Source organism: Watersipora subatra, chromosome 10 (assembly GCF_963576615.1).
Source record: "Watersipora subatra chromosome 10, tzWatSuba1.1, whole genome shotgun sequence".
Classification (NCBI taxonomy): domain Eukaryota; kingdom Metazoa; phylum Bryozoa; class Gymnolaemata; order Cheilostomatida; family Watersiporidae; genus Watersipora; species Watersipora subatra.
In genome coordinates, this window is record NC_088717.1 from 22,980,319 (window position 1) to 23,007,392 (window position 27,074).

Genomic DNA, 27,074 nt, shown 5'->3' on the forward strand with positions numbered 1-27,074 from the left:
AATTGAAATATATGATAAAAAATTATGTAATTGATGTGCTTCAAAGAGAAAATAGTGCTGCAAATGCATAAGAGAACGAAACAGTTTGTGGTGTTATTTGGTGCTGGATAAGTCGACTGGTTTTCTAAGTACGTTACATCTGCTCGTTCTCATTTGCAATTCTATTTTTTACTTGGAGATAATGGAATAGTTGGCATCTGTTGGCAGCATGCATGTAACAACAATTGAAAAATACATTTTCTAGGTTCTGCAGAAAACCTTGCAAATTATAGTCTCTCAAATGGAAATAGCTTTGAGATATTATTATCGATTAAGGACCAACATGGCTGAAGTGTGGAAGGAACTTTTTGGACACATATGGACTCTGAAGATTTGCAATTTTTATGCGCTGTGTTCCTACACTGGATTATACTGAAGTAAACACCCTAAGGAAAAGACTTAGATTTTGGACACCAAAACCATCTCTTTCTGCCGTAAACTATATTTGAGGACATTTACTCACTCAATCATCGTTAGTTTCAAACTTTCCTTCAAGAAATTGATTCTAGTCCCTCCTCACTTTATTACACAACAGTGAATAAATTGATATTTTTGAAACTTTTGATATCAAATAACTCTAATGTGAATTTTGTTGCAAGTCAACCCTTAACATGAACGATATGAAAAGATAATGGTTAATATTGGTGGAAAAACCAGAGTTATCCCCTCTTCAAAATAAAGAGAGTGGACAACTCCATTAAAAATGAATAATATATTGATAAAATATCGGCTTCGATATTCATATCGGTTTAAAAACTGACCAAACATAAAATCATGCACTGAAATATATCGTTACATCAAATGATATTGTTTTCTCGAGCAGCACTAGTTGCATCATTGCTAGAATCGATTACGTTGGGCACTCATCATAAAACGATGTCGGAGCAAGAACTCCAAACCAAACTCCAAATCCCAAACCTCAACTGACTGTGAGCGATTTTTGCAGTACATCACACATCTATGCATTAATTTGAACGATACTGTGCAAGGACTTTTATAGCCAGTGTTGATATTTATTAGAGCATATTATTTTTTTAAATATTAAAATTTGATGGCATATTTTTATTTTGTATTCATATTTAAAAGTGTTGCATGAAAGCTCATTGCTGCCATCGATATGTTTGCTAGTTCGCAGCCCAAACTGGTTTTTATATCCAGTAAAAGAGGAGCTATGAGCGTTGACCAATAGAAAACCATCTTTAGAAAACGGCAATGGTGCTGTCAACTAATATGCTTTAAAATTGAAAATTTATAAGTTTTCAATAATAACCTATCAAATGCCACAAATGTATATTCAAGAACAAGTGACATAAACAAGCTGTATCTATAATACATATAAAGAAGCAAAAAGTTACATTTTTGAAACAAAAGTATTTGCATCGAATGCTCGGCAAGTTGCGGTATGATTGTTGCTTTACTTTTGACCTATCCCTTCAATAGTTTCTAGTGTTTTCTAAATTCTTCCACACTGCTGAACTAGTAAATAATAGTGTCCAAACAATTTTAACAGAACTCAATGCGTTGCCTTTCAGAATATGTTTTTAACGGCATTAAAAACAACTTAGCTACATGTACAGTAAGCTTGCGGTGTACCTGCTAAGCAGAGGCTCTTGCCTCAAAACAATAGTACATAATTATTATATTGTAATTGATAAACCATTTTCTACATTTTTGCGGTATAATGACTTAAAAAAATTTTAACTTGAAGGTTAAACACAGAATGACTATTAGCTTGATACAGTTGATTCTATGGTGCTGCTTTCCAAATAAATAAACTGTAAAGCTTTGGAGTTGAAAACTGAACTTTGATACAGACAGCAACTACAAAATAATTGTTATTTATGTAACCAAGTCATTATTAGTACAATTTTGTAGACACTTTTCTACAAATCACTTGATATTACGAGTTCGTAGAATATTTGATCAAAGAATATTAAAGTACCAGTCAAATAGAGCTGGTGTTCCATTACAGTGGCGCTCTATCATCAACCATTATGCAGTGGTGGTCAAATAGAGGTGTCATTCAAATGAAGGTGGTGCTCACATAAAGGTTTTACGGTAATTGACTCAACTTTTACAGGTTAAGGCTAGCTTTATCTTCAATACTGTATTGTTTGTTTTAAGCATACGTTTATAATTTTGTAAGACCTCCATGATATAAAGCAATTGACTCAATATAATATATACTGTAAATCTCCCTAAACTCATACTATAATTGTTATACAATAATATCTATAAATATTAATGATATTGTTGTAGTAGGTACATAGATAACTTTAACAAGCCTACAAGTATTAACAACACTTAGCATGAGAAGGAATGCTGCATGTACATGAGTGTGTAGCTATTTCAGATTTAGTATGAGTACCTTCGTATGCAGCTTCTATCCTGGCAGTCTCGTGTGACATGAGATATCGTCAGTTGTGGTGATAATGTACAGAGAATATGTACTTATGCAATTTTTTCCGCCATATCTTAAAGTGATCAATTGGTGCTGATGTTAAAGTGCCAGTTTCCATAACTGTAAGTTGTGAGTTTGAATCCCCATTTGTGTGATCTTTTTCCTAATCTCTAACCATGGCCTTGGACAGACAGACACTTATTATAGTGAAGACTATTACCTAGACAGTCTCGTGTACTGTGGAAGATCATCAGGTGGGCTGATAAATTACAGAGAGTAACTATGTGCACAATTATTCCAGAGTGCTGTAGGGTGGTTGATGATTGGTGCAGCTGTTAGAGTATTGGTCTACCAAGCAGAAAGTTGCGAGTTTAAATCCTATGCAATCTTTTTCAACCTTACCTTTAACCATGGCTTTGGATAGATGGACACGGCTCTTACTATAGTAAATAATAATGCATGGAAATAAACACTTTTTACAAATTACATGAATTAGCAAGCCAATCGCAATCAATTCTACATCGTAATCTGTGTAAATGAGAATTGTTTCCTCTTTTTTATGACCCAAGAGTCATTTTCATGACTCACAATTATATTTCCTTACTGCGCTAAGTTGATTTGTTGTGTACGGTTTGTAGAACTTCTTAAAGCTTATTTAAACTGTCTGATAGAGATATAGGTAGGTACACCGCTGTCGGTATTGGCCAGTATTGTTTCCTACGGCTTTTTCAGCAACTCATCAATGACACTAGTGTAACGCAGATCTTCCAATAGCCACAATTCTATCATGAGTAAGACCAAAGGAGACGCAATGTCAACATGGATTCACCAATAGCTTGATCAAACAACCAAGCTATTAGCCTTTAAGCCTCACAGATTAACAGCTAGATCAATTGGTGCAGTTATTTCAAAGCGCTGAAAGCGGGTCGATTGGTACAGCTGTAGGTATATCTACCAAGCAAAATGTTGTGAGTTCAAATCCTGTACAATGCAATCTTTTTCAACCTCCAACCATGGCTTCGGATAGATGGATACAGTTCTTACTATAGTAATTAATAATACCTGAAAATAGATGCTTTGTACAAATTACACGAATTAGCAAGCCAATCACAATCAATTTTACATGACAATATGTAAATGAGAATTGTTTCCTCATTTTTATTAGCCAAGAGTACACAACTCTCATTCATATTTAATTTAATCACTGCGCTACGTTTAAATGTTGTGTTAGGTTTGTAGAACTCTTTAAAGCCGTCCTTTCTTTTATTAAGAATTATGTTTTAAACAAGTAGTCATCTGAATGGATTAAAATCATTTTATTTTTACTTGCTAACTCTGCAGCTGTATAACCCACTTCCTACTTCACCCTGTTATTTACTTCTACACCGAAGTCTCTAGAAAACTTTGCAAAATTAGTCTCAAATGGAAACAGCTTTGAGATAATATTATCGATGAAGGCAAAACATGGCTGACATGTGGAAGGAACTGGTTAGGCACATATGGACTCTGAAGATTTGCGAATTCTATGCGCTTTGATCCTACACTGCATTATTCCGCAACACACACTCTAAGCAAAAGACTTAGACTTTGAACATCAACACCATTTCTTTCTGCTGTAAACTATATTTGAGGACATGTGTACTCAATCATCGTTAGTTTTAAGCTTTCCTTCAAAAATTGATTCCAAATTCTTGTCACTTTATTACACAACAGTGAAATGGCTCAGCTTGAGTAAACTCCTGTATAGTTTTCACAATCTTCAGCACAAAATAGCTATTTTTAACTTAATAAGATAGAGCTGATCCGCAGCTGTCAGATCTGATTTGGCTGTTCAAGTGGTCATTGTTAATCAACATTACATCTCACTTGAACAAAGTAAACTGGAAGCTTCAAGGAAAGGATAATCTCGCTTACGACCTTTACTGAGCCATCAATGGAATTGGAATAAAACTGTTAGTGTTTAAAACACAATTTGAAAAAAAAATGCTTTTGATTTTCACAGTCTTAATTAACCTTGCACCTCAATCACCCATGAGGCTAACCTCGATATACTGACAAAAATTATTTGTCACTTAAAGAAACCTTTTTTGAAAAGATTTGCAGATCTCTACGGATCTGAGCATCCATACTCCGATCCGACTAATCGGAAGAATCCATTTGATTACATTTTTGTTGTAACTGTTGAAATACAGATGGAGCTCAATGATTTATAAGATAATGACTTGAAAGAGAAGCTTGGGGAAGATAAACTTGTTGTATTTTACAACTACATACTTAATAAAGAGTTCCAAAAACTTGAAACCGTTGCCACCATTGTTAGGAACAAGTCGTCTGAGAGCAAATATTCTCAGAAATGAAGTGTGTTAATACAGCATATATTGAACACTATTGACTGATGGATATGAAGTAATGCTCTTGATTGGATGCAGAACTAAACATTGATAATATCTTAAAAGCCAAACATCATTTCACAAATCTCATTAACCTTTTTGTCTGCTTAGCTTATAAAATATGGATATTTACACAGTATGTCTGGTCTAACTATCATTTTGTTAATTATCCCTTTTAGATAGTTATTTACTAAAGTAAATAAACAAGTTGGCTGTTGTTATTGTCCGTTCATTGCCCCGTCACTCAACCGTGATTAACATGGAATGCAAACAGAGTCTTTCTTCTTTTCCCCTCAGCTTCTTACCACTTGCAAGTATTGCAAGTATTGAACAGACTGATAATGAGACCTGCGCTTGTTTAGTTATCAGGTACATAGTAAAAGGTTTGGTGATCAATGAACAAGAGTAAATATCAAATTCATGAATGTCTGGTGAATGGATGCAAGTTAATATGTGACATACATAGACAAAGTAAGGAAACAGTGTGCTGCATGAAACTGGCAGCAACTAGTTGGCAGTAGTCTGAGAAGTTGAAAATACTCATGCTTCTCCATGGTATCCAGGAAACAGGTAAAGTTTTCTTTGCCTCGTCAGTGTACTGAAGTCAAAAGGCATTTGACCATAACAGCTTCTTGGAAACTTGCCGGCTAGATCTTTTGTTTGGTTAGTAACATTTTCCCGAATCTACAAAAAACAGTGTGGGTAAAACAATGTTTTTTCTTTACTAGAGATTTGTTTTATTAGGAGATAAAGCAAAGACAGATACATTAAATACAATTACATGAGAATTGTAAAATATATTTCAATCATACTGAAGGTCAAGTATGAGTTATTGCTGAATGTTAGAACTAGCATTTGCTTTGCAATGACTGCACAGCTACGTACGCTGATGATGGAGAACTTATGCACAATCTTTAGACCTTGACATTCATATACTCAAATTTCTATTATATAGCTTGCCATCTGATTATATAGCTGTGTATTTACACAATATTTCTCCAGTTTATTTCAGTCTTGTTATGTATTTAATGTATTTAAAAGTGATACACGATACAATTTCTGGAAAATGTTCCTATTACCAACAACCTAGGTAAACCATGGTATGCTGAGTTGGACCTATCAGTGTATTTCATCCCAAGTAGTCCATGAAATAATGGTAATTTTTGCTGCTCAGTCCTTGCTGTAAAATCTTTATTTGAATGGCATCCTTTACTTGACCACCACTTTGGCATTGTTGATCTTTACAAACCCATAATAGCAAGTGATCAGTAGAAAAGTGTCCACAAAATAATGCTAATAATGTCTCAGTTACATTATTTACAATCAATTATCTATTGGTTACTGTTCATATCTAACTCAAAAACTTATGAGATTCTTAAACTTTGAAAGCAACGCTATAAAAATAATTACTAACTGTATCAGGCTAATAGTAGTTTCCATTTACATTACAATTTCCAAAACCCATTTACAATTACGATGGATTTCATACTTCTATTTTCAGACTATAACTTTTGCCTAGAGTGCGTGCAGCTTAATGTTTATCATTATTTTTGCGAAGCTTTCTAAATAGCAACACGAAAGAGTTTAGCTCTGCTATAAAATGGGTTGAACAGCAATATAACCTAGTTTGAGAGAGCAGAAGAAGGGTTGAGGCAAGCAGGCACCGAAAAGTATTGAATAACCAAAAGAAGATGAAATGATTTCACATGAAAGCCACAATCAGAATTCTACTTGCCGAGCAAACGATGCAAATATTTTTGTTTTAAAAATGTTAATTTTGGTTTCGGCAAGTATAATAAATATGGTTCATTTAAGTCACTTGTTCTTGAATATATATTTTTAGCATTTGATAGATTACAATTGTATAATTTATAAATTTATAGGCTTATATCATATAATCGAAACTTGAATTACAATGGATCGACACTCATAATTATTTTGCTATTGCGCATGAAAAGCTAGTTTTGGCTGCAAACTGTAGCAAACATATTAATGAGTGCAATGAACTTTAGTCCAACATTGTTAAATATAGTTATAAAATAAAAACCATGTTTTCAAATTAAAAAAATTGAAAGCTCCAATAAACCGCAATGCAGTTTGTACGATAATTGTAAGTTATCGCAAGAAATAGAGAGGAACTGAGAGAGATATTTCTCAGTTTCTCATTGCATATTTATGAAGAGATCTATGACAAGCTGGATGTAAGTTATAGCAGGTTTATTGCATCAAAAACATTGAATTTTCTCAGCTTGAAAGAGGGTGGAAAATATAGATGACATTCACTTAGCCAGTAAATGGGTAAAATTCAGCTTTCCAAAACAACTAAAATGCCAGCTCCATTTGAACATCACCTTTAATAAAATGCCACTACGGAGAAAGGGGTGAAAAATAGTGCGCCATGGCATTCAAATAGAGGTTTTACAGTAGTTACTTGAGGGTGATCGGGATGTCTTAATGCTTGAATAAATACAGCAAATGGCTCTTTACCTTTTCTTTGTGAGACAATCATACATATATAACTACTATTTGTTAATAGCAAATCCTGTGTGGCAACCTAACTCATGGCTCTAGGAGCTAAAGTGATGCGTATTTCTAGACAAGCAAACATAAAAACATTCCAACCTTGATAAATGTTAAAATATACTACAACTAGCCTTGCTACCCGGCATTGCCCGGGTAATAAAAAATCTTTGGACAGAAAATTGATTTGTATTTAACATAGTTATAACAAAATTTGCCACTCTAGCATTCAAACTACATATCATGAAAAAAGGGTGTAATTTTGTGTAATTGAAATAAATTAGGAGAGAAAATAAAACCAACTGTAAAGGTTTTCAAACTTTTTCAGACAACTGTAACTTTCAAACTTCATGTCACAAGTAAAAGGTTTTCAAACCATTGTAAATTTAAAGGTTCATAACTTTCAGCGACGTAAAGCTTTTAATAACGTATTGTGGAACTTATTCTAGCGGAACTGTTCTAGCGTTGCTAACCGAGTTTTTCGAGATCCGAAATAATTTTTCACATTAAAATAAAATTATGTAGATTTTAATCCGTTCCAAGATGAAAGAAGCTTGGGTAAATTCAGATGTATACTTTGATAATGTATTTTTGCAACATTTTGCACCATAAGCTGTACTGTACACTGGATACTATAAATAGAAATGGGTATATATAAATCGTGTTTAATTTTAATAAAATGTTTTATATTTATGATGATGGAAAAATAAAGCAAAAGTAAACACTTTGTACGTTTGGCTCTTAAAACATCTAAAACATTAAAGGTTAAGATACAATACTAAAATGCAAAAGTTTTTAATGAAACAGCAAAAAATGCAACTGATCGGTTACATCACAAATCCTAGGAAAAAGAAAATATAAACAGCAATGGCCTGTTTACTTTATTATCTTTAAAGGAGACTCATCCTCTAAAACAATTTAGGTAACTCGACTGGAAGGGCTATTTCCCTAGCAAATTTTTTCGGTAGAGGAGGCGTCATCCTCCATGGTTTCTCCCTTTTTGTAAAGAATTTATGAAGCGTAAAATGCTAATCCGTTTCCAAGCATTTCCGGAGCTTTGCTAGTTGCAATGCGCATGCTCCAGTTTAGTCGAGAACCAAATTTATGTTTAAGCTCCGAGGCAAACAAATCTTAAAATCTTTGTTGAAAAACCCAAGGCTAAAATAATAGAGCATGTGCATGTTGTATATTTTATATGAAAGCGTATCTGATCACTATGGCATTCTAGCTCAATGGTAGAGCATCCGGATAAAACACTCGTCAATGCAAAAATCGTTGTGAGTTCCAATCCATCAGAATGTGGAATACAAAGGTTTTAAGATCTATAGCCGGAAAACCGACAGATATACGATACACGACGACGGACGGACATACTTTGAGAAATATATAGATATTACAACTAATTCCATTAAGACAGTCAATGTTTTTCAGCTTTAATCTTCAAAGACAATACATACAACTATAATAGACCGACCCGGGTGTTTTAAGATGTCTATAGTCTTTAAATAGTTGTGAAATTTTTCTGGCAGAACAAATTCTAGTCAGTAATCTAATGACTCTTGTATCAACATTGAATCATTTTTATCCATTGTAAACTCTCTCACAGCAACACAATTTAATTCATGATTTATTAGTCTTTAGTTTCCCTAGCAACAGAATATACATATAACTAGTACATTTTAAGCACTGCATGAAAACTTTAAATAATTAGTTTAACATTTCATTTTAAATATTGCTAGTTCCTTTAACAATACTTTTTGAAAATGTACTGATTTCACTAAATGTCATACTTGCACAATGAATACAAATATAAGATTGGTGGACTCACTAATTTGAAGAGAGACTCGACATCAGTATCATGAGAATGCTTGTAGAATCCATAAACCAGATTAGCAATCAGGAATGAACCTCGATCATCTCTTATAGATGCGTACACTGGAAGTATTTGATAACAGATACTTTCGCTAATGAAAATAAACAAGATTATCAAGAAAAAGTAAAACTTGGTTATGCAGGATACATATCATTTCATGTGTACTACAATAGAAACCAGCTGACTTATAGCAGGGACAGCTAGATTGATGAGACAGCATGATGGTGAGTCAGGTAATACATGGAATGGGCAATGGGTGACTTGACCACAAATTAGGCGGCAGAGCCTTAAAGCCCGGTTCCCATATACGCCGCAAAGCACCGGCGACAGCGCCGTAGGCTATTGCAGTAAATTGGGAACCTACACGCCGCGGATCGCAGTGCACCGCCGGTGGATGCCGGCAGTCAACGCAAGAGTTTGCGCATGTTCAAATTTTGCAAACGGCCGCAGGCAAAACATTCCCGAAATGCACTATACGAGTAAAGGTCACCATTATAGGAACGGCATGGCGAGCGAAAATTTTATTTGATTACATAATTACATTTTGATTACATTATTTGTTTACGATATTATTAACGATGTGGCTTTATGTGAACATATCCCGCAGAGCCTAGTGTCGCAAGCGTTTTACTGCGCATGTTACCGCCAGAGTCTAGCAATCGATATGGGAACCAGGCTTTAACTCTTTCGGGACGAATCACGTGAAAGCCCCTCAAACGGGCTATGTCTCAGAGGCCGAATCACGTAAAAGCCCGTTAGAAATCAGTCTACGGTAGACCTTTTTTAAAATATTTTATTTTTTAAGAAAATAACGTTTAAAAATAAAATTAATTATTTCATCAATTTCAGTAGGTTTTGTAGTAATGTTTTGAAACTGAAAAGTAATCCCTAATACGCATGTACAAGAAGAACACGTTGCAAAAAATTGCTCTTCCTTTTTGGAAAGCTAGTCAACATGGACGGACGTGATTGCTCCAGCTCAGCCAAAAAAGTACGTTTAGATGAAGACATCAACTGGTTCGAAAGTGAGGAAGAGGATATCAGGTCAGAAGAAAGTGGGGAAGACGATGCATGTGAAATAGAAGATCAACAGAGTGAATCTGATAGCGAAAATGAGAGTGAAACGGCCGGCGATGAAACAGGGAGTATTTACGGCTTTCAAAGAGGAGCCGACTTAAAACCCAAAGATTGCATTTTGATGAAAGCTTGGCAGGAGTAAACAGTCGAATTCCTGGACAGATAATTATTCTTGATAATTTAAAACTTTTTATCACATCGGCCATCATGAATGTAATAGTTAACGAAACAAATAAATATGGCCTTCAAAATCATCGCGATGCCTGGGAGCCTGTCGATGACAAAGATATTTGGCGAGTTTTTGGTTTAGTTGTGCTCATGGGTATTGTCAAAAAGCCTACTCTAAAATCTTACTGGTCTACCCGTCCCCATTTATCTACGTCAATATTTGGGAAAATAATTTCAAGAGACAGGTTTTTAACGATTTTAAACTGTTTAAATTTCACTGACAACTCGGAAAACCCTGCTGGCAATAAATTGTTCAAGCTAGGCAATGTGTTATCTATGATATGTGAGTGGTTATCTTCTGTTTTACTGCCAGGTAAATTTATATCTATAGATGAAAACTTGCTGGCTTGGAAAGGACGGCTTAGCTTCAAACAGTATATTCCATCTAAAAGATCCAGATTTGGAATTAAGATATTTGCTCTCTGCGATGCTGTCTCTGGCTACGTGCACAAGCTGTCTGTATACATAGGTGATGAGCGAGAGCCAGCTGAAGGTACCAGCAGAGGAGTCACCCACAATATAGTAATGAAGTTAATGAATGGTTTGCTGAATACAGGTCGTTGCTTATATATGGACAATTATTATAATTCGCCAGAGTTAGCTGCTGAACTTATAAAAAATAACACTCATGTTTGCGGAACTCTGCCTCCAAACAGAAAAGGTGTTCCTAAAGATTTAAAATTATGTAATGGAAAAACTATTAAAAAAGGTGAAACAACGAGTTTTTCTAATGGTGATAGTATGGTTGGCTGTTGGAGAGATAAAAAATTTATTTGTGTAATTTCAACTATGCATAAAAACTTGGAAGTCGTAGATACAGGCAAAGTAAATTATAAAGGGGGTAAAATTTGCAAACCAGCTGCTATTTTGGATCACAACAAATACATGGGGGGAGTTGACAAATCAGATCAAAACTTGCATTATTATAACGCTGCGCGTAAAACCATGAAATGGTACAAAAAATTATTTTTTCACTTATTAGATATTTGTGTGTATAATGCAGTCATAGTTTATAGAGTACATAGCGGCTGTAAAATAACTGACCTAGAGTTTCGAAATTAATTGAACAGATATTTGAATACACTGGATCTTGCCGCAAATACACTAGTTCCTGCGCTTCAACTTCTTCCCCTTATCGACTAGTGCTAAATAGTCCAGGAAAAAATAGAAAACCAAAATATAGAGTTTGTAAGTGCTGCTCAAGGCGAAATGATGACGGCACCCATAAACGAAGCGAAACTAAATTTAGATGCCTAGCATGTGGAGTATCTTTGTGCGAGTCATGTTTTATTCCTTACCATGCTAGATAAATTTCTTTACAAATTGTAATTTATTTAGTTTTGGCAACTGTTTCATTGCTTTGTATTTTTAGCTTTTGTACATACATTTGCTGAAATGTCATCTAGTCTATTGTATTTGTTCTGCATTGCATTGATATGTTGTATTTGTTCTGCATTGCATTGATATGTTGTATTTGTTGTCCATTGCCCTTTTCAGGGCAGCCAACTAATCAAAAGAGTTCAGTTCACATATTCTGCAATGTAGCAGATTGATTTCTCCATGATTTGCTGTGTCTGTTCATAATAAATGTTGCTTCTTGTCTGTTGCTGCTTCACCAAATGTGTGAATACAGGCTCACCACTCAATTCTTCTTGTACACAAACAGTTAATCTTTGCTGCAGCGCATATGAGTCTGTGCAATGAGTTGATATGCAAAATTGATACATATATAGCGTCAAGAAATACATAATAATAATTTGACAGCAAAAAATCATAACTGCAAACATATAGAGCACAAGATGCTAAGTTTTCACAAGCTGTCTAGAGGAAACAAACTCAGTCTGTAGAAAAATATCTCAGCTTTCAGATGCATATTCATTTGCAGCTTTATGCCAAATTGCACGAGAGTTATAGCAAGGTTTGAGCTGCCTTGTTGGGCGACTGTTGCAGGGTTATCGACATGGCGTCACGAACATTTTGAAGGTCTTCACCCGCAATGCACCGAAGCTCCTAATTCTACTTTTAATGCACTCAAACAATTTTTTTTTGCAAACTCTTGCAAACATATGACACTGTGCAGATGCTTATAATAAATCATTTTCACAGAGTTATTGCTTTTAAAATTGTATTTGTTATCGATATTTTATGGAAAAAGAAGTAAAAACTTGGAGAAATTAATAATTTGTCAAAAGTAATCACAGACTATTTCCAGGAAATTATTGGCTGCCTGTTGAGAAATTTCTAAGCTGTCCAATGCATATTAATTTATAGCTCCATGTCAATTTGCATGCAAGTTATTGCGATTTTTAGGCGGCCATGTCAGGCCTTCAATTTTTGCTTGTCTTATAGGTCGCGTACTGAGAATTTTGAGGGGCGCTCCTGTAATGTATCGGAGCTCATAACTTTACTTTCAAAGCCCTTAGATGACCAATTTTTTTTGCAAACTGTTGTGAACCTATGAATCCTTGCAAGTAGTATTTGTACAACATTGTCAATTATTCGTATCAATTTGGAAAATGCAATGAAAGTTGGCACATGAAAATAAAAAAATCATCTCTTCAACAAATTGACACGTTTGCTGGAAAGCATTTGCAAGCTAATTGCATGCAAAAACAATGAGCTTGTAGAATAATTTCTCAGCTTTCTCATGCATGTTGATTTATGCCACTACTGCAGTTGTGATGTAAGTCACTGCAGTTTTTATGCAGTCATGTCGAAGGGTCAAATCGCCCTAGTAATTGCCCCCGTCAGCTGGTACTTTCCAAGCCGTAAGCCGACCGTCGCTAAAGGGTTAAAGCCTGCTACTGTATTAAAAATCCAGATTTGCCATCTGATACATTCTGACATACATTCTGATATATGGAATTGGCCATCAGAAACTATATAAATGACAAGGATTCATCATCAAAGGCAGAAGTAGTTACAGTTTTCTTATAAATTATTTATATCTTAAAGTGCTATTAAATGCAAATTTATCCATCAAACTTCACCTAGAAGTTATTATCATGTACATTGGTGTGGTGAAGTAGAGGGTCGAGTTGACTTCTTTTACATTACTTTATATAAAGTACTGATTCACTCACTCATTCATTTGGTTATTCATTCATTTATTCATTGATTCACTTATAATTCTTATCTGTACATTTTCCAATACTCCTTCATTCTCTTGTCTACTTAGTGTGTAGTGTCGAGCTTGTACAAAGTATTTTCATAATGTAATATATTTTATATCATGCACCACTTTGAAGGGTTCAGAGAATTTAACACTAGTTATGGTTAGTTGCTGAATACTTTTTCTTATCAATGAACTATGCAGTCGCAGTAGCAATTTTATCTCAAATCCTTAAAGAAAAAGCATGCATCCTTAAACCCTTCAACAACTACATGTATATCGTAGTCTTTAATTGAATCTGTCACTTACTGTTAAAGCTAGCCTTGATCACAATCAAATCTTCCATGCTGAGATGTTTGATGGTACGATCTGATGTTGGGGGATCTCTGGAACGTACAGTTCGTGATTCTGTAAAATTTACTTGTTGGAAAGGCCAAGGGTGTTGTGCATCAACTACTTGTGATGCGACTACCAAACGATTGTCATGCTGTTCTCCAAAGTCTTTTAGGACTGTAAACAAATATGAACTGGTAAATCATTCTCTTCTGTCTGAAATGCATCTAGTATGTTATTTGGTTTCAATAGATTAATTATTTGAACTTTGTGCTTTTATTACATTTATATAAAAGTCTTACATCCAGCACACGCTTGAACAATCACCATCTTGGGTTTCCCAGCCATATGTCGGAACCGCTGGGGAGATAACAGGAAGTAGACATCATCGAGTTTGATCAAATTAAAATCACTTCCGCTTATCTGGTCATTCTCCTGCCCATGACTCATAATCACAAGAGCAAACATGCCATAGTCTTCCATTTCCCTGTTTTGGGTCACTGACTCCACTGCGTCCAACATTTCCTGCACCAGAATAAGCAGCGAGCGTGTAACCTTTCAAAAACATCTAACGCTTGTCTCATTTTCCTACATGTCCGCCTCTCTGGATTTCCGTTGAGCTATGAAATATTCTTAATTAACTAAATGTGAATAAAAACTGCTTTAAACTGATGAAAACTATTGAGGTGAAGAATTAAGCCCTTAGATTAGAATCTATTCTTTCGTGTAGAGACTTCTCTGGAGTTCAAGCTCCTAGAGGGCTTCTCCATTGCTTCACTTTTGGTCAATAATTAATACACATCAATTATTGTTCCATCAAAAAGTACTTCTAAAATTGCTAACTAACCGTTTCATTTAATGCGGAATATTTAAGTATGTCAATTCATTATTTAAAGTGTAATGAAGTATTTCGGTAAAAAATGTTTTATTTGAATTATTAATGCAGTTTACTCTAAGGCTTATCTGATAATTTAGTGAGTGAATCAATTTTAAAAAATCAATTCAATATTTCAATTATTAATGCGCAAATTTGACAAAAAAATTTGGTAATTTAATGCATAGTTTAATTTAATCACTGTTTAATTCATTAATTTGATTATAAATGCTAATATTTTACAACTTAATTTGTTAATTTACTGCATATTTATATTTGAACATGAATTAACTTGTTAATTTAATTTTTAACAGCATTGTTTTTAAAGTTAATGTGTTAATTTAATATATAAGTGGAGCAAAAACTAATCCATCTAAATACAATTCTATATATTTAAATAAAAATTCTATACATTTATATAAATATTCTCTACATTTATATACATGTTCTATGTGGCTAATAGTGTCTTGTTAATACATAATTGTGTTTGTAAGAAATAAGCAATAACTTATTCAATTGTAAACACAATTTAACAGCCAGAGTTGTAAACAATGATCTTAGAGGTAATTTGAATTTTATACTATAAACTAATCTGATCAATATCTAATGATGGAACTTAAATCAGAAGACACAAATCAGTCAATTATTAGCAGAAGTAAGCTTGTGGCACACTGGGAAATCTAGCTATTAGAGAGTTGTGTTCTCACAAACTGTACACCAGAAAAAAGACTGTTCAGCAGTGCTGGGCAGATTTTTAGGCCAGAAAAATGTAATTTAGGAGATGACACATTCAAAATGTTAATCAATTACCATAACAATTAGTGTTACTATTACCAGATCTAAATTGTTACAATTTAATTATTATATGAATATATAACTTTTAACCATAGTTTACCCTGCCAGATGAACTTTTTCGCAGAGTTAAATTTCGTGAAAGTTGTCTTGTTATGCGTATCCGTGGACTAAATTATTGGCGGATGAAGACATTCACAAACAAATTAATCTGTAAAAGCAGCTAGCAATAAAGTAAAACCTCCATGTGTGTATTTCACGTGTTTAGGTTTCTATTTAGCTAAGGAATTTATGTCGATCATGCTAAACTATACATTTTTGGCTGTATCTCGAGGTTTCCATGAATGTTCATCGATTTGGAGGCTTTTGGTGAACCAAAAAATTGTGGTAAGTTATGAGTTTTTTCACCGTAAATAATTGCAGAAAATATTTTTTTTCGATGATGACCCCGCATCGAACTCCGAATAACTTGTGCCAACCTTGAACAATTCTGTAAAGAAGTGTGAAACATTGGCAATGAGCTTAACTCAAAGCCCCAGCGATGATTTAAATTTTTTTTAGAACTCAGCTACGTTTACTAACTCTGCCTAGCGGCTAGTTTTTAATTTTAGGTGGTAGTTATTCTCCCTTGCGTTAAAAAATAAAACTAATTATTCACGAATTTTAAAACTTTGCAGATTTAACTGCACGCGAACTTGTGAATTACTAAATTCATCAAATATTTTCATATTGCAGGGTATAATCTATATTGATTTTTTCCGAATATTTATTTTATATTTTTAACACTAATTTTGGTTTGGCAAATCTATAGCCACTGTCCGGAACTGTGGTTAGTCCTATTTAGTGTTTTAATTGGGCCTTATATTTGCTAAGCCATGTTTATTAAGTTCTTCTGTGGTTACCAATCTCTGGGGCCAGGGCCAAGAAGACTGCTGACGCTAAGGTGAAGGACGAAAGGACCAAGCCGAGACCACTACCGGGTAAACAACACGGCCTTCGGTCGGCTAAGGGTTGCGGACACGACCCTCGGTAATGCTTCCGGTCGGCTAAGGGTCATCTGTCAATTTGGCCCTACAACCAAGGGGCAGACCAAGCCAGGAGCTATATATGCCACAGAAGCGATCAATAGCAGAGCACCTGAAAGTCTCACACTATGCAGTTGGTTACATGCATATGTTTATTGAATGTTTGACTGTAACTTTGTATGCGTAAATGTCTAATATGTCTAATAAAAGTATTTGCACATGAAGTTTATTTTACTTAACATATAACAACAGTTAACATTCTAACTTTCAAACTTCATATGAGAAAAGGGTTTTGTACAATTTAAATAAATTAAGAGAAAAGATAAAAACCGTGGAAAAGATTTTCAAACTTTTTCAAACGACTGTAACTTTCAAAATTCATATCATGAGGAAACGTTTAGTGTAGGCCAAATAAATTAAGAAACAAAATAAAACAACTATAAAAGTGTTCAAATGTAAAGGTGAAATAATTAACAAGTAATGGCTAAACTAAATCTGCTTGGCTAAGATAAAAATAAAAGATGATTTGGGAATGATACAATTAAAATGAACTGAAAAAACTAAATAAAAATCCTGATTACATTGAATTAATAATAACAATTTGTGCATAGAAGTGTGTGTGTATAAAAAGGTTAGTGTTCCAGCAGAAGCTATCCATTGAAACTTTGAATAGGATGATACTGATACCTCTCGATAATGGTACAAATGTAAAAATGAGATATCGAACTGTCTTTCTGTCTAGTACTTTGTCTGACCGAACGGGGAGAGAATGTAGGGGCTATCCAAACTTGACAATAAAATTGTCAGCAAGAAAAGTATTAGCCTTTACTGATTTAGCAATCAAACTTTACAAAAATCTGGAAATAAAAGTTTAACCCACATTTGAAATTGAAATAGAACATTAAAAAATTACGAATTTAAAAAATAGGTGATAGCAGCAAAAAATGAATTTTTAAACAATTTCAAGAAACAGCAAATGCAAATGCATTGATTAATAATCAAAAGTACACATTTGTCGTGAATTTTTGCACTGTGTGCGTGTAGATATGGTATATAATAAGAGTAATGGAACGCTAAAGACTGTATAGCTCAGTGGTAAAGTGTGTGGTTTGAAACTTATAATCTGTTGCAATCTCAGTGAGTTCAAATATAGCCTGCAGCAAGCTTTTTATTCCAAGATATTAATAGCTACAAGTGGGCTGGCAGATGTCTAAACATACGACGACAAACTTTGAGATTTATATATTAATATATATATATATATACATATATATACATACATATATATACACACATATATATTATATATACACAATATATACAGTGTGTATATAGTGATATGATGAAGATATGATATGATGAAGCACATATGTGCCTCAGTTGGTGCAAAAAAAGTTGAAAATAATTCACAACATGAAATGAAAACTTAATGCATAGTTTAATTTCGTTGCAACTATGGCTAACTAATACAATTATTAGTGAGATTATTGATTGAAATAAATTTGGTATTCTAATGGATAAATTAATTTATTACTATAATTTGTAATGCGAATATTTTTCAGCTACACATAATGTGATAATTCAATGAATAATTTAGTTTTTATACTGAATTTAACTAATTCCATTATTAATGCAATTGTTTTGGAAACTAAGTGGCTGCAATTAGTTTTCAATGCAGTGGTGAAACTAATTTGACAATTTAATGAAAAGTTCAACTACATGTCAAATTTAATTATCAATGCATTATTTGTTTGACAAGCTTAATAATTCAAAGTTTAATTAGTTTTATACCAAAGTTAATTTGTTAACTTAATTATTAAAGAAAGAAGTTTCATAATTAACCTATAATTTAATGCATAACTGAATTTAGACATAAAATAATTTGTTATCTCAATAATAATGCAAGTTCACAAACCCAAAATAGGTTAATTGAACCAGTGATGCAATCTTAAACTGTTAATAAAGTATTAATTTAATCAGTAATGCAATCTTAAACTGTTAATAAATTATTAATTTAATCAGTAATGTAATCTTAAACTGTTAATAAATTATTAATTTACTCGGTAATGTAATCTTAAACCGTTAATAAATTATTAATTTAATCAGTAATGTAATCCTAAACTGCCAATAGATTACTACTTTAATAGCAATTTCTACCATCAGCCCAACCCTGGCTCAAGCATACCAGGTGTTCAACTGAATCACAAAAGAGATAGATCACACTCATAAAACATAGGTCTTGATTACCTACAACACAGGTGTCAATCAGATGGCCCGCGGGCCACATGTGGCCCGGCCCGTCATTTTATGTGGCCCGCGAGAGCTTAACTCATTCGCACCTGACCGGAGTTAACGCCCGTATTTATAATGTTGCTAGGCACCCAACGAGAGTTATCTTACTTCTGAAATTTATCTATTCCTTGTAACGTTATTTTTAAGTTACATAATAATAATTTTGATTAGTCAGAAAGAAAGTTTTCTGGCTAAAAAAACAAACTTACAAATATGCCTCAATGATGTCTCTGGCTAAAGTTATAACTAGAGTACGACTCATATTTTGACATCTGCTAAACCGAAAATCATCACGGCACATTAAAATTTATCGTTCGAGATCATTTTTTTCAACTCCAGAAGTAGATATGCAGATTCAGAAGAGGTAATTCAGTGAGACTGCATAAATCAAATTGAAACATTATTTTTAATGTTTCAAAGTTTTTTTTAACTTTTAATTTAATCAATTCAAATCGTTATGCTCGAATAAAAATGCACATTTTAAGCTGTCACTCAAAGTCAAACTAAAGTTATTATTCAATCTCGATAGGATCATATTGATTCTTAGATTAATTTAAACAGTAATGTAATGTTAAACTGTTAATAAATTATTAATTCAATCATTAATGTAATCCTAAACTGCCAATAAATCACTACTTCAATAGCAATTTCTACCATCAGCCCAACCCTGGCTCAAGCATACTAACTGTTCAACTGTATCAAAAAAGATAGATCACACTCACAAAACACAAGCCCTGATCGCTTATAAGATGTTACATGCATTTGGTAAGCTGTGCGACAAAAGAATAGAAATAGACACCTCCAAATAACAACATGATTTCCTATTAACCCTAGCTGTTCCTGACAATTGTGTCAGTAGTCTTGGTTAAATTGTCCAACAATAGGAAGGCTTAAAACTTCTTAAATATATCTAAATACGCTCATAATTCAACTCGCAACAACGCATGGCAAACGTCACCAAATCCAAAAAAATGTTTTCACAGTTCGTCAGGTTGAAACCATAAAAATTCGCACAACTTAAAAAAAAGCGTCTAAGTCTTTACAGTTGCATCATATCTATCAATCACATGTTCATCATCATTTTATTACTCAAAATAATCAGCCAAATTATAGTTTGTCTCATAAAAATCTTCATCTGCATCATCATCTGCATCCATGACATACAAACAAACAGGTCATATCAATTTTTTTCACGACATCGTCCTAGTGGAATTATTATTACGATGAAGGAAGTAAATAAATATATTTGCAAACGATTGAAAATGGAAGCAAAATTTCTGGTTTAACACCCGCCGCAAGAATTAATTTGATTGGTTCACACTGTCACTTAAAAACAGCATTTGTAAACAGATGTGTGGATGCCGGTATTCCGCCTGCTAGGGATTCTGACGCCCTATGCGATGCCACACCCTAGATAAGCTGGAATACAAGTTGTTAAGGTTCAAAGGGTTAACAAACAATTATGAAAAACATAGATTTGATATCATACCTTGCTAGTTAGATTTTCTCTTGTTTCAACATCAAAATGGAGATGACCAAACATTTCCTGCATATGTTTAACATCTTGCTCTGATCCATGTCTGTAAGATGTCTCTCCATGAACATCATGGAACTCATTGTTGTTGATTATCAGCACTCTTCCTCGAGGGTTTGTCATCTTGTAGACCTGAGAGAGACTTACTAAATTATTGACCAAAAACTCATAGTAGAGATATTTATGATTATATAATGTTGAAAAATGTATGTAGATTAATTCCAAAGCTAGTTATTTAATATGTTATCTTGAAAGCAATATATTTAACAAACAATGAGCACATATACAATTCTGACTACCTTAACAGGGTTGAATATTAGCTATAGCTACAATAAGATAGTAACTGCAGTAGTGAATATAGCACATGTAGTACTAAATCACTTGTACTACATATAAAATAGAGCTTTCAGTGAATGGATGAAAGAGATAAATGTAAAAGCTAAAAATAGATTTAAAACCACTACAAATATTTGAGTCCTATAAATAACTTTATTATCTTACAAAAAACCTTCAAAAATATTATCTTCTCGAAAATCTGAATATTTTATTTCAAATAGTCAAACAAATGAGAATTTAAATTACTAATTGATACTATTTTAGTAATATATAGTTTATAACATAATTCAGGTACTTGCCGCGTCGGTGTTGTGGAACAAGTCTTTGATCTCTGCTTTATTTGTATAAGTCGGGCTGCCATCAGAGATAGCTTTACATACATCAACAAATGATAGGCCTATCAGACTAGGGCTTCCATTGAAAGCAGAAGGGCGGGAAGAAGTAGTGCATGGTTGAATGATGCAAGACACTAAAACAAATAGAAGGGTAGATTTTTACAACTTTTACACAATGACATACATGTAGTTACTACTTGTAGAAATAAGATTTAAAGAACTAGAATATGTCATCTTGCTATGATAATAAAAATGAACCTACTCAGTATTCTCTATGAAAGATTATTATTCAATAGTCTTTATTATCATAATAATAATACAACTTTATAAAAAGCCAGCGTGATTGGTTTAACTGAACAATGTTGTTAATGTAGGAAATCTGCCACATATGAATGCTAACCTGATGCTGTGGCTGTTTGTTTTGCTGACACGTATTCCTTGAGTTTCCTTTTCTTATCCTCTGACAAAGGCTGACCTTCAAACAAAGTCAGAAATTAGTTGTATATCTTGTTTTTGAGTTGAATATAATCAAGTAGCAGAAATATTTACACTTACTTGGAAACTTGAAGACTGAAGACACAATTTCCCCGGTACATACTACATCTCTCATCTTTATGTCTCTAGGGTCTGGCTGCGCGCGTGAAAGAAGACTCCAAAAAGGATTGACGACCTTTTTTGGGTGCTGCTGACCAGTTAGTCTGCAGTGGGCGCAGTAAAAAATGCATACCAACGGAGTTGCTCTCCAGGTTTCTCGTAGATGTTTAATGGCCACGTTGACAGTTTCTTTGAGATAGTTCCACGCTTCATAAAATTCTTCCACGTTAAAAGCAACAGTGGCTGTTATCTTTCCTGCTTTAGCATCGTGGGTAAAGTGAACTCGGGATTTATCAACTGCAATTGATACACCATTGTGATGCACGAGAGGTGTATTGTACGAGTCAGAGTACAGCTCCAAAAGCCTCACTGTCAGCTCATGAAACACATACTGTGGAAGTGCCAATCCTTTACACAAAATATCTGTCTGAAACTGTAAGTCAAGCTTCGTCGTAGGCAAGGTTGATTGAAACCCTTGAGCAAAATGAGGAACTATGAATTTGGAATCGTCAATCGAGAGAGAACCAAACAAAATACGAAATTTTGAAAGAATTGCCAATGCCACCTTTTGCTCATCATCTCCAATAAATGCTGTCTCAGTTTTTATTAGGTAAGCCAGCAGCACCAAGCTGATCACTCCGGTGGCTTTAAACTGGCTCACAGACTCCTCAAACTCTTCTTCGCACAAAGGCCCAGTTTGAAATTTGCAGCTTTTGAAGTTTTCTCTTCGCTTGTCCCACTTGGAATCACCATCATGGTCATACAAGACATTTAGCAAGTCTGTAACAGCAGATATCTTGTGGAAGACATGTTGATCTAGACCCTCAATGTCGTTGTACCAAAGAAGCTTACCACTCAGATGCAAGTATTTGATTATCACCTCTAGCTGCTTCTTTACAACACCATGTGACCCATGAACGTTGTCAAGCAGCGATTCAAAAGTAGTGAAATGTGACTTTAGAGTACTCATCACATCTTCCACTTGTTTCCACAGTCGAGGCACCTCCGTGACATATCGTTGGCTTTGCTCCAACAGCTGAGCCCTCAGTCTTGTGAACTCGTCTGAATATTCACGTCCTACTTCGAAAATCCTTTCTGGGGTGAACAGGTCTGTGTCTGCTCCAAAGCTTTTAATGCGGCAAAAATTTGCTTCCTCAAGTTGATTCTCTTCATCTCGAATCTCATTGCGTACTCCGTTGCAATATTGTAAAAGCTTCGTTTTTCCTGCTTCAAACTTTTCTTCATCCAATAAATCTTTGTGGGTCAATACGAGAGCCGGGGGTAGCATGTTCGGATGCGCTATGTAAAGATGGGCCATCCAGTCGAAGAAAAGAGCTCGAACAGACATTTTTGGCCCAACTCTCTCCGATTCTTTTACATACATATCCATATTGACTACCACGACTGGGATGCAATTTTCTCTGAGGGTCAGCCTATACGCGTGGTGGTAGATTTCTTGCCCTCCAAAGTCAATAAAATACAGAGATCTTTCACCAAATGAAACTTTTTCAAAGTTGAATACTTTTGTAGAAATTTGTTCTGGGGAGCTCAAATTTTCAGTTAGAATTCGTGACCCTTTCTGCATAGTCTTGATTAGACTGGTTTTGCCTGATCTGGATTGACCAATAACTGCAACAGTTGCAGATATCATCTTCTCCTTTCCTCCTGCCAGATCTTTGTAGTACTGCTGTATTGCAGAAACACCTTGCCATGCAACAATCCAAGGAGGGTTTTGTAGTGAGGCACAATCTACTAGCCACAAGTATCGTAGGTTGCTCAAAGATAGAATTTGAGAGCCAAGAGCAATTAGATTGTAATTGTATGTAAGATCCAGTGTGACCAGCTCCTTCAGCTCCCCTATCTCTGGAGGCAGTTTGTCAATTTTATTTGAGGAAAGGTTGAGATCTTTGAGCATCTTCAGTTTGCCAACACTGCAACATAAAGTGTCTTAATACACAAATCTGGCCTATTAGATGATATCACAAAGCTACAATTGTAAGTCAAAACATACATGTAAATGTGTTGATGGAAAAATATGTACCTAATATTATATTAGTCGTTTAGACTAGCAAGCAATACTCGCTAGCTAAGAGATGATGAACTATGTAATCTCGCTAGCTAAAAGATGATGAACTATGTATTCTCGCTAGCTAAGAGATGATGAACTATGTAATCTGCTTTCTTGTTCAGGTTAGTTGTTAAAACATTCAATTGAAGAAACAAGAATGACTAACTGATTAGCGTTTTATATTACCATAACAGCACTAGTCAACTACTGTCACTCATGTGGTAGTATTTAGGGCAAGTGTCACATACATAGGCCATTTTTTTCTATCTTTTGTGATCATAATTTTCTGTCAATTAGTGAGCAAACATGTCCAGACATATATAAACATGACTTTTTTTATAATTGAATCTTCTATCATGATGATATGGGGCATACAAGTAGATTTTTCTGGTTTGGTGTGTGATGCGTGGGACAATAGGTCATCTTCTCTCAAACTTTACCACTCATTCTGAAATAAGTATTGATTTTCTTCTGTAATCAACACAAGAGTAGATTTTTCAGCACAGGTGTTTTTTCCTTTTGCAATTTTTCTTTACTGTTCAGGCGACCAAAGAGCAGTTTGTCCAGCGTTCCACAATTTTAGTGCATTTAGTTGCAGCCTGTTCTTCCTAAGCTTTCTGAGGTAAATCTTTTTTATTTATAATACAATTTTGGGCTGCTATGCACCAACCAAACTGAAAATATAGCAATTTTGTGTTTTATAGGTACATGTAAATATTTGTGATGCATGGGAAATCTTTAATAATATGAAGGTGTCTGCCTTTAATTGAGATTTTATTTTGATACCCTGCATGTGAAAGCAATGTTAGATATTCCATGACAAAAAGCCATTTTTTTAGAAAAATGAAAAATTGGAATTAATTTGCTAGGTTTTGTAACTCAGAACATGAAGTCTGTCAAGATTACCCTACTGATACACACACTTGGCGTGATTCCGTCAAACCTTGAGATAGTCTTTAAACCAAATGTATGTTTTTAAAGTACGGTTACAAAGATTACATCGTATGGCCAACATGCTATAGATGGTATTGCGGGAAATCATCAAACAACAGATTTTAATGGCAGTGTACCAGAAAAGGTATGTCGTAAACTCGACAAAGTCATTTGCAGAAGCTGCAACAACACTAATTTCCAAATCAGCAAAACCAATAAAAATATTCTCTATCTCAAAAGATAAGATGACTGAAACAGCGCAGATCTGCAAAGAAATCAGGTCCATGGTGCCTCTAATCCATGGCATTCCATCATGCCATCGCATAGCAACTAAAAAAGATAGTGACGTTGTTCTGATGGAACGGTGTCCTTCCCCTGGCAGCCATTTCCACATACACAGAGCAGCGAACCTAATCAAGAGGTAGCCACAAGAGGTATTTCACAAACTCCAACGCAGTTTTCACCACAAATGCTGGTCGCATTGGCCTATGACTCTGTTGTCAACATTGGAGAAATGCTCATAGCGGAAGCCAACAAAAGTATCTACACTATAAAGTACATGCGCGGTGAACGCAAGAAGTTCATGTGGCCAAACCCCAATGACAAAAAACTACCTAGACAAACTTTCTTTTTAAAGCATCTCTAGTTATTGCAACAGCGAGAACTATCAGGTCACTGAAATACCTTTTTACTAGCAAATCAGGAAATAATAATAGCAGAATATGACGATTTAAAACAAAATTCTTTACTGTGTAAAAGTCTGACAATCTTTGAATTTTGAGTTTTATGTTTCATGTTTATGTAAAATGAGTATAATATGTACTAATTTTTTTATTATTAGTTGTTTAACCATATGTACATACATAAATGTTGTAACCCCAAATCATGATAATTTGTTGTTTAACAACTGAAAATCGTTGAAAAATTCTAGATTTTTCATAATGTTATTTGTGTCCCGCACGTCACAAGTTGCCTTCTTTCTAACCTCACAAAATCATTAAACCTAGGCCTGAAAACAAAACAGTACATATTTCTAGTAGAAAGATAGTAGAAATAGTAGCTTGTTGAACAATAATGCCATGAGTCAAAAACTTCAGAAGATTTTTGCATTTGATCACAAATTAATTGTATTTCTTATTATTCTATTATTATTTTTATAATTCTATTAATCACACCAGGTTTAATATTTAATAACTTTTCAGTTCATTGCATGAGAAGGATGAAATCTCATTCAGTGATAGTTGGTGTCAAGTGATGCAAAAAAAGTCAAAAGTTCACATCTTGGCTGTAAAGTATGCAAAGAAGCATTCAAATGTCCCGCGCGACACAATCATGCCCAAATGGCTTTGCCCTTTACCATGTTACTATTACTCTACAAAGTGACTTATAAACCTTATCACAGTAGTAAACTAACAGGTTTTATTTGGTACATAAACCATGTACTAGCTAACTAGTTTTACCAATTATTACATTGAGAATGTACCAAATAACTCCGTGTAACAAAAAAACTAAGTGTTGAAACTTTAATAAAACTCAGACGAGAGCCTCTGATAACTTTCTTTGTTCATATTCTACATGAGTCTGGATTGTTGACAGTGCTATCGCCATGACAGGGAACACCGGGTTACAGTGTCCCTGTCTTACCAACAGTAACAGTGTTCAGGGGTGAAATAATTAGCAAATAATGGCTAGAGGGTCTATTTCTCTGAAAGGATAAATGATTTGATACTGACACAATCGATGCAAAACTGAGAAAACAGAATAAAAATTATGAATATGTTGAATTAATAATGAAAATTAGTACAGAGAAATGTGTGTATAAAAAGGCTACTGTTCCACCAAAAGATATCCAGCAAAATTTGGAATACGGCGATACTGGTACCTCACGATACTGGTACAAATGTATAGCAGTAAAGCGCAGGAAGGTACCTTGTTTGACCAAACGGAGATAAAATGTAGAAGCAATTCCTACTCGAGATAATACACCGCAAAACTGTCCGTGTGAAAAGTTTTTAGCTATTACAGTGTTAGCGATTGCCCTGAGGAAGAACCGGATAAGTAAAAGTAGAGAAAATCTTGATGTAGAGTAACCACACATTTGAAATTGTAACGTCATACTGGAAAAGTACAATTAAAAAATGAATTTTGTAATAATGGCTCGTAAAAAATTCAAAGGAAAAACAGATGCACAAGGTAATATTAATAATAAAAAGTACATATTTAGCTCGTAAACTGCAATCATGATAATGATAGATATAATAGTTGAGAATGATAAGCACGGTATAGCCTAGGATAGAGATGCCCCGATTCTAAATTCA

General features: G+C 34.3%; 2 protein-coding genes and 1 long non-coding RNA gene across 3 annotated transcripts; all 3 read right to left on the reverse strand.

Annotated features, from left to right (window-relative positions):
• Positions 1-5,370: 5,370 nt before the first annotated feature.
• Positions 5,371-20,613, reverse strand: LOC137406885 (cell death protein 3-like). Its single transcript, XM_068093488.1, has 5 exons — positions 20,446-20,613; positions 14,276-14,498; positions 13,950-14,150; positions 9,179-9,285; positions 5,371-5,514 (listed from the first exon to the last, which is right to left on the reverse strand). The coding sequence occupies exons 1-5, from the start codon at positions 20,611-20,613 to the stop codon at positions 5,371-5,373; spliced, it is 843 nt and encodes a 280-aa protein (XP_067949589.1).
• A 556-nt stretch (positions 20,614-21,169) lies between these two features.
• On the reverse strand, positions 21,170-21,786 carry LOC137406525 (uncharacterized). The gene is made up of 3 exons (XR_010979893.1): positions 21,717-21,786; positions 21,562-21,636; positions 21,170-21,295 (listed from the first exon to the last, which is right to left on the reverse strand). It is a non-coding gene; the product is annotated as an uncharacterized lncRNA (long non-coding RNA).
• Positions 21,787-21,854: 68 nt separating this feature from the next.
• On the reverse strand, positions 21,855-25,081 carry LOC137406887 (malignant fibrous histiocytoma-amplified sequence 1 homolog). The gene is made up of 3 exons (XM_068093489.1): positions 24,894-25,081; positions 22,066-23,686; positions 21,855-21,962 (listed from the first exon to the last, which is right to left on the reverse strand). Exons 1-3 carry the CDS (start codon positions 25,079-25,081, stop codon positions 21,855-21,857), a joined length of 1,917 nt encoding a protein of 638 aa, XP_067949590.1.
• Between the last annotated feature and the right edge of the window lie 1,993 nt (positions 25,082-27,074).

Bases quoted from the DNA above. Each gene is read 5' to 3' on its own strand.
- LOC137406885 (XM_068093488.1), bottom strand. From the start codon at position 20,613: ATGACAAACCCTCGAGGAAGAGTGCTGATAATCAACAACAATGAGTTC. The intron at 14,499-20,445 runs GTATGATATCAA...ATTCTGGTGCAG, and splicing joins GAGAAAATCTAACTAGCAAG to GAAATGTTGGACGCAGTGGA. The intron at 14,151-14,275 runs GTAAGACTTTTA...ATTTGTTTACAG, and splicing joins TGTTCAAGCGTGTGCTGGAT to TCCTAAAAGACTTTGGAGAA.
- LOC137406887 (XM_068093489.1), bottom strand. From the start codon at position 25,081: ATGCGATGGCATGATGGAATGCCATGGATTAGAGGCACCATGGACCTG. The intron at 23,687-24,893 runs GTACACTGCCAT...TTTATGTTGCAG, and splicing joins TTTACGACATACCTTTTCTG to TGTTGGCAAACTGAAGATGC. The intron at 21,963-22,065 runs GTATCAATTGCA...AATTTTATGAAG, and splicing joins CTCTCGTGCATCACAATGGT to CGTGGAACTATCTCAAAGAA.